This window comes from Alligator sinensis, unplaced genomic scaffold (genome assembly GCF_000455745.1).
Source record: "Alligator sinensis unplaced genomic scaffold, ASM45574v1 scaffold615_1, whole genome shotgun sequence".
NCBI classification, from domain to species: Eukaryota; Metazoa; Chordata; order Crocodylia; family Alligatoridae; genus Alligator; species Alligator sinensis.
Window position 1 is genome coordinate 1026897 of NW_005841982.1, and position 8397 is coordinate 1035293.

The following is an 8397-nucleotide window of genomic DNA, read 5'->3' on the forward strand; positions in this document are numbered from 1 at the left end:
TGGCGGGAAACACTTTTCTGCACGCGGGTTCTCTATAACAACAGAACACTCCGTCGTGCAAAAGAGCTGCAATTCGGCGGGAACATAATTTAGCGGTGCCGAAGCGCACACAATCAAAAAATCCACATCTTTGGGTTGTGACAGTCATAACCAGCTTTCTCTTTCTGTAATGTGTTTACAAAAGGAAAATAATAATGTTGTCCTCCTGTAAGCTAGCAACTGCCCTCCTTCCTCTCTCTCTCATTTATTTTTACTATATTAGGTGTAATGAAAAACTGAGAGATTTAGATTAGCTACAGGTTTGTTTACCAGAGTGCCCTCTTTGTTGGTGTTCCAGGTCATGCCATTTGAAAATATGCATGGACACAAAGTGTCCCCATCATCCATTCCAGCTCTCAGGACATCATTCTTCATAAATCTCTTTTCAGGCTTCTCAAAAATGCCTAATTTATTTTATTTATTTTACTTGCCAGAGTAGGGATTCCTTAATCACGGTATAGATATCAGTAACAGTTCTTTCATAGTGCTGCATTTCAGTCTCTGGGCCATATTTTGATCTTTGTTGCATCAACATATAGCAGTACCTCCACTAGTCATCGAATTCATCTTTGCTTATAAAACTGTTCAGTTGCTTTTAAAGGTCCATTATGTATCTACTGATAATTTTTTAGCCTAAATATGGGCATGACATTTCCTGAATCAGTCACTTTATACATTGTGCATTTGTCACAGAAACAGCAAAGGGCCAAAATCAAAAACAGAATATCCTGCAAAAGGTGGGAATCTGCCTGGAATTTCATTTTGAAACATCTTTTTTTTAATGTGTTTAAAGTTGTGATGCAACTTGGCACAATCAAGATTTCATGTTTGCATGGTCAATTTGTACTTTGGTTTTGTCTCCTGATATTGGTTGATATTTGGTAAAAACAGTGTCTGCTGAAAGAAGTGGAATAGAAGAAGTTATTTTTTATGATGATCATCTGCAAGGATCAAGCTAGATTTGTACCAAGAAGTCATAAGTGACTGTAATCATCATCAGTCTAGTATACCGTTGTAAGAATGTACTTTCTGTTTAGGCACTATCACCGGAGTTAATGAGGGCACTGCTTTCTCCTGGCCCACGTGTAACAGATGTGGCAATGGAAAACTGGAGTATTATCCACGGGATCGGTAAGCACCACTGTGCTGCTTGAGGTACCGAGTACCTTAGTGCAGGTCGGGCCCTAACAGCCATATATCTGATGCACCTTTTCCTTCAGAGCAGCTGATACCTACGCCCTTCTGTATAATTAAGGACAGAGGAAGGTCTAAAACTGTAACTATTTAATTGACTCAGCCAGCAAGATAAGATTAGCCTATCAAGGAAGTTAAAAGCAGGGGTCAAATGGCAATGATTGCATTTTTACAGACTTTGCACTATATCACACCAGCACTTCTCAGTGAATGTGCCAGGCTTTACAGACAGTGATTGTGTGTGGTTTGAAATAGGTGTTTCTTGTATCCCCCTATGTATAAAACCAGGTGCTTTAGTGTCTACCTGTGCAGACTACGTCCTAACCACAAGTCCAAAGGTAACAAACTAAGCCACTAAGGCCTGTCCCACTCACTTGTTCCCCAGAGACTGGCAGTTAGGCAAAATAGGTGGCATGGGAGTGGCTCAGAGCTGACCTGAGGTCCCTCCTGCTCCAACCAGTCTGTTCTACTTAATTGCTGGTGTGTGGTGCAGCTAATAGGCTTATTTTTCAGAGCTTAATAGACTCAACAATAGGTGTGTGGTGCACCTAAGTGAGGCTTATTTTTTGGAGCAAATCTGGAGTCACATGTGGGGGAGGCAAGTCATATACACATGCCTTACATGCCATATATAGTTACCTTATATCTCAAAATTATCTTCCTGTTTTTTCTGATGAAAAGTTATTAACTTTGATATCATTCTTCCTATTATATTCAAGTAAGAGAGATAAGAATCATAGCAATTAGATAGCATTTTGAAAAGCCCTTCTGAAAAGGACCTTAAGCAGTTCCTCTACAACAGGGGTGGGGAAAATGCGGCCCAGGGGCCAGATGCAGCCCACCAGGCCATTCTATCCGGCCCACCGGGCCCCTAAAAAATTTAGAAAATTAATATTTATCTGCCCTGGGCTGCCTGTCATGCAGCCCTTGATGACTTGCCAAAACTCAGTAAGCGGCCCTCTGCCCAAAATAATTGCCCGCCTCTGCTCTACAAAGAAGTCACACCTGCAAAGTCTTATTTCTCAGAACTGTTCAGGACTAAAAGTAAGGGAGACATATTCTTTTGGAAAGATGGAGAAGTAAAGAGCAACTGCATGCTGAGCTATTGGTTTCTTATTGGCACAAGCAGACTTCCATCAGTTGGAATGGCAATCCTCACACCGCGGTGCTCTTAAGAAGTCTCCCCTCTAACTTACTACCCAGCCAGATCCTGAGCAGATAGACACCAGATAATGGTTGTGTAAAGGAAAGAAATGGGGATGTAATACTTTTAGCGACATTTGAAGACGCATGAGCAGAATAGGATTATTTTAATCCACAATTATTTCAGCCCTTTGACTATTTGTAAATTAGAAGAAACATTTTTTTTTTTAGAAGTGTGGAAAACCATAGTGTGTGCTTTGTTCTTTATTTCCCCTGAAAAACCACAAACCAAAAATACAGATTACCTTGTTTTCATATCTGTTCATATGCATGTGAGCGTACATATGTGTTTCCCAATGGATTAGACCTTGTATCTGGAAGGGATTTATTATTGTTTACCTAGGAGTTTAACATAAATTATACCTGACAAGACCCAAATCATCAAAGTGTTTAACCATAGGCTTCGTTTTATTCATCTGTACAACTCCCATTGAAGTCAATGAGACATAAATGCGTCCTGAAAATTAAGAGTATGCCTGAGTGTTTTGCTAAATTATGGCCTAAATCAGTACATAGTAGCTACACTACAAGGTTTTGTTGTATAGTCATGTTGTTTGTGTGTGAAAAATCACAACCCTTAGCCAACTCCAGTGTGCCAGCAAATGCTCTGTTATGTAAATGTTAAATTATACTGATAAGAGTCTTTTATACTGGCAAAAGAGTCATTTTGGAGTATAGGTACATCATTCAAGGACCTGTGTTTAACTATACCAGCAAAAGAATGAGTAAAGTGTAACAAGTGTCTCCACTAAGGGGGCTTCATCAGTCTAGGTCAACTAGCAGAGTCCTTCCAGCCTTTATCCCTTTGCCTCCTGATATAGGGGTTGATAACTTGTTTTCCATTCATAATTGATATTGTCTTATTTCAGGGAAATGTTATACTGCAGCCTCTGCTCCCAAGCTATAATTTCTCCAGTTCTCAAAATGCAGCTTGAAGTCTTTCTGCGTTGTCCATCCCGACCTCAGTGTATGGTAAAAGTAAAGGTATGACGTGACCCGAGCTTAGAACATTAAGGTATATATTGTAATCAAGTGTAAGGAGGCTATGCATTCTTATACACAGGTTTGACTTGCAATCTTGTGTACAGGGTTGAGAACAAAACTGAGAATATTGTCTTCATAAAAACAAAATACCTAAAATTCATGTGATTATTGGACTGAAGTTTAAAACACTAACCCTGCAATCCTCATTCAGGTTAAACACTACTGGAATTCACCCATAGGCACGATCTCAACAAAGTGCTAAGGCTTTATGCAAAGTGCCGAATACCATCAACTCTGATGAAAGCACTTCACTGGATTGGGCCATTAGGAAATAATGAACCATTTCGTTGACTTGGCTTAAAAGAAATACATGTTTGGAGTCCTATCCTGAGGACTTTTGCCTATATTACCCTTAGTTACTTTAGTTTCATTAGTCAGTTGTTTCATAAAAGCAAGAACAGATCATTCTATATTTAAGATATGAATTTACACTAGACATTACTATTTTGATGTAATTCTTTTTAACATGGAAAGTAAATCTTATGTATAAATAGGAATTTTGCCTTGTACTCTCTCTTTTCTTACTGCAGCTGTTACAGAAGACAATTTCTTCTATCCTGATGTGCTCTTCCAGTGAGGATGAGGTAGGTATACATAATATTGCACTAAATACAGAAATTGAAACTATATTGAGTTTAGTTTAGGGACAAAGTTTCATACTGAACAATGGATATGCTGAACTATCTATGAGGACACTGGACCAGACCATAAAGACTACTTTTTCTTATATTTGGGTATTTAAGAAAGCTTAGGAAGGAATAAAGCAGTTTCCTACCATTCAAGAAAAAAATGTGTATTTGCAGATGGCTGTATTGAGGCACAGAGGTGTAGCTTGTTGAAGTCAGTGTCAAAACTACAGTAGAATCCAGGAGTCTTGGCTCCCAGGCCTGGTATTAAACCTTTAAAACACAATTGCTGTATATAATAGCAGCTACCATAAGAGGTAGCATTGTGAAATATATCATAGATTGAGGTGTTTTGTTGGATTCGGAATAAATGAAACATGCATAAATGCAAGTAATCTTGAATTATAAGGCAAATATACATAATCATCAAGTGGTTACTTTCTCTGTCTGAGATAACACCAGGAATGTGGTATAGCACCATTTGTTTGTCTTGCATTTTAATTAGTGTGTTTAATTTTCATTTATTTAGTGTACTGGATGTATTTGAGCTATAGTGAACTTTTGCGGTGGAAGGCTTTTCTGAACTGTTCTTGCAGTGAACTGTTCTTACTCAGTTTTAGATTGTAGGTGGTGTCTTCCATGTAAGCTAACAGACACGACGAATAGAGAAGAGGGTTTTTTTTAATGACTAGTTATCTTTCTGCAACTTTTGAAAGACAAAACCAGTATTTTATACAGTACTAGTACACCCTGTTCTAAAGCTTATTAAAATGTCATTTGACTTACATTTTTCTCTGTGTCTTTTTTTTTGTTTGGAAAGCTTAGCAGAATGTATTACAGCTCCTTTGAGTTACTGCAGTTTGGAAAAAAATACCTAATTTTCATGCTGAAACTCTTAATAAAATTGTCCAGTTTTCCTGAGGGATACCACTTGAAAACTTGCTGTTCTGCAGGATTTCCTAGTTGAAATCCAGTGATCAATTTTCTCATTAAATTTGTTAATCTTTTTAACTCCTAAATTATTATTTTAAAAAGAAAGCACAATGCCAAAGATGAAGCATGAGAAATATCCAAAATAGTATTTTTGCCAGTGTTACTAGAGCTCTGAAATGAGCCCTCAAGCAGGGCACAAAGAGTCAGTACATCTGTGTTCTATTATAAGCTTTGCTATTAGCATGCTGTAACCTTGGACAACTTACTTAACCTTTAAACTTCAGTCTGCTACACTCTAAAATGAAGATAGGACTGCTTTACTTCAGAGACATGTTAAGCGGCACAATTAGTGTTGGTAAACTGTATTGGAATCCAAAAGGAGCTGTATTAATGCATATCATTTTATTTCTGTATATAACAACGCAGTAGAAAGATCTAAAGTTAAAAAAAAGGTTTAAATAGTTTCTAAGCTATATATTAAATGATTCTTGCCACAGGTACATACTTACACGCACTTCTCTGTCACATGCAAAATCATTAAAGTCTGAGAGAGAAATAAGCAAATTTTGGTTATATTGTGAGGTGCTAAATTGCAGTGACTTTTACACCTGGTGCATTTTTAAGGGCCTGACAGTGTGATGGTAAGACTCTAGTTAGGACTGATAGTTAGGAAGCAACTTACTTGATTTCTCAAATAACTGAAAATCTGGGGGGGTTTAGTAGATAAAATACATTCTTCATAACTGCTCTGTAGATGCTTTATTTATTTATTTATTTATTTTTTTTGAGCAGTTAAAAAAATGTATACTGGAAGAGGACTTTACACTCTGTATCTTTGAGTTGTATGTTGCCTAGAACAGAATGTACAGGACTGTTTGTTTAATCAACATGCCTTTATCGCTACAGAGTTATGAGGTGAAGAGAGTGCTGGGAAAGGAGGTGGGGTTATTGAGCTGCTATGTCCAGACTGTGACCAATCACCCTAGCTGCATTGCATTGGAAGAAATTGTCCTGCTAGAACCAGGAAGAAATTGAACTGAACCTTGTCAGCTATTATAATATCTATGGACTTTGTCATGTGGTTATTTGTTAACTATTAGCATAGATAATAATGCAAGCATGATAAGTATTGAGGTAGTTTAATAAAACTGTGATTTACAAAATGCCTTATGCTGGAAGTGAATACAGTTCAGTTTTTTGAACATGTATATGCCTAGCACTTCTGATGTCCAGAATTGAAGAATATATGCATCTTTTTGCAGTGTTCTATTGTTTGTAAACCTAAAAAGACTTGTTTTGGAGGCCTGAATGTTTGTAAAGAGAATTACTGCTGATATTTGTATAATGAATGTTAAGATGATGATGTATGTATTGTGTGTCAAGGAAAATACTTTTAAAATGTTCTTTGAGACTAGTTTATTTTAGCATAAACAATGAACATCATTCTATTAAGTTGGAGGCTTGAATAATTATTTCCAGAAGCCTTATGCACTCCTGCTAGGAAGGAGCTGCTGTAATTCTGAATTGTAATTGCACTGCACTAAATATTACAAGTGAGGAAATTGTAATATCCTTGGTTACCTTTTGGATGGTGTATCAAAGGTACCTTCCCCCTTATAGTTAAACTCCTTTCTAAATATAAAACTACTGTTGCAACCTCCCACAAATTTCCCATTAGGTGAATGTTTCGTCACACATGTGGTTAGTCTTAAGGATAAAGAACTGGTTCAGGTGAGGCATAACGGTATTTTCTTATAGCTACATTGTCTGTAAATATGGATAGAAGTTTAGGTTGTAACCATGCCTAAAATAGTAGATAAACATTTGCATCTATAGATTGAAATGTGATGTAAAGCTAGATGGACCACATGGGTCTCTCTGCAGATCAGATTTTTTTTTAAACTTGTGCAGCATGTGGCACATTTACCAGCAATAATATTAGCTCAGTTACAGGGTAACTGTTTCTGCACACTAAATAATTAAGTAGTACTGTGGCTTCTGAATAGTAAACTACTACCTGGCACCAAGTGGACATTTCTGTGGACCAGGTGTACGAGTGGTAGTCAGCCAGATGCTACCAGGTGTACAGGCTGTGACAAGGACTGTTTTGGGCAGGAAAGCACTACAGCTTGGCAAGGGTGCTTGTAGCAGAAAACCCACACCTGTCATGTTCTTAACAAATGGGCTTCCCAGTATGGGGGCCTAAAAGGGCTTACATTTATGCACTGTATTTCTGGATCTAGTTCTGCTTCCCCTGCCCACCTGTCAGTAGACCTGGATTGTGACCGTCAGTTGTCCTGTGGTATAGCACATCATACAGAATGCTATAAAACACAGCTGGGCAAAAATGAATGTATCCTATCCCTGAACTAATAACTAACAATCTGTTTTTCACAGAACACATTTCTGAGATCCTCTTTAAACAGACAAATATAGTTTTGCAATATTTTTTTGCGGGGGGCTTCATGGTGGGGGGAAGGAGCTTTTCACTTGGGTGAAGTGCTGATGGACGGACACCCCCTAGGAAGTGTCCTTGCTGTTAACTAGTTCTGGCAGGCTGCCTCTAGGAAGTGGCTGAACTGCTGCCTTATGGTAAGTATAAACTCAACCCCTGTACGGCAGAACATGGGTGGAGGAAGGTGCATTTTCTAGCTGTTAGATCTGCACAAGTGACTTCTTACAGGAGGCAAAACTAGTAGGAAGCCTTCAGGCTGCTCAGTAAGCCCTGTCAGCACTTTGTCCCGGTTGGAAAAAGCAAAACAAACCCTTTCCTGCCCAGGACCTGAACAGACTCCCAAGCAGGTGGGGCAGTCCCCAACCTGGAGGAGAGTGGGTCGACACCTGGCTGGGATCATTTGAGCTCAGCAGGATTCCTGTTCAGAGCAGGGGCTTGGACTCCACGATCTCTCAAGGTCCCTTCCAGCCTTCAGCTGCTCCCATCCAGGGCTAGCTCAAACCTGTGCGTGGAGCACCCCGCCAGGAGACCCGGGGCCGCATGCCTCGCGCTGCCTAACTTTCCGAGGGGGAAGAGGGATCCCTGCCCAGGGCCCCCCAGCTCCCTCCCGGCCACACCACACGGAGCCCGAGTGTCTGCAAAGGCTGCTTTATTCTTAGAAACGCTGTAAAAATCGATATAAAAGGTTGAGCGCGCTCGGCCGCCCCGCACGCGCGCGGGGGGCTGCGGACCCTTTCCGACGCGCGTACCGCCCGTACCGCAGTACAACCAGGTAGAAAAAGACACGCGCACACACACACACGCACGCACGCACACACGCATAAGCTCCCGTTACAAAAATAATTTAAGGGCAAAACACAGGGATTTCGCTCGAGTCCGCTCTTTTCTTCTTGGCAAGCGTGT

General features: G+C 39.7%; 1 protein-coding gene across 9 annotated transcripts in view; it reads left to right on the plus strand.

The window, feature by feature from the left end:
• SPIDR (scaffold protein involved in DNA repair) overlaps nucleotides 1–8397 on the plus strand; it is a 357525-nt gene that overhangs the window by 336932 nt on the left and 12196 nt on the right. For 5 of the 9 annotated variants that reach the window (XR_003093435.1, XR_003093439.1, XR_003093440.1 and 2 more), the window contains 4 exons: nucleotides 1077–1170; nucleotides 3306–3420; nucleotides 4011–4064; nucleotides 5946–7631. Coding sequence is in view for 1 of the 9 variants with exons in the window: in XM_014518777.2 (XP_014374263.1) it covers nucleotides 1077–1170; nucleotides 3306–3420; nucleotides 4011–4064; nucleotides 5946–6074 (392 nt within the window). In the remaining 8 variants the exon portion in view is untranslated. Of the gene's footprint in view, nucleotides 1–1076; nucleotides 1171–3305; nucleotides 3421–4010; nucleotides 4065–5945; nucleotides 8392–8397 lie in introns of those variants that run through there. The other 4 variants (XR_003093436.1, XR_003093437.1, XM_014518777.2 and 1 more) reach the window with 3 other exon arrangements.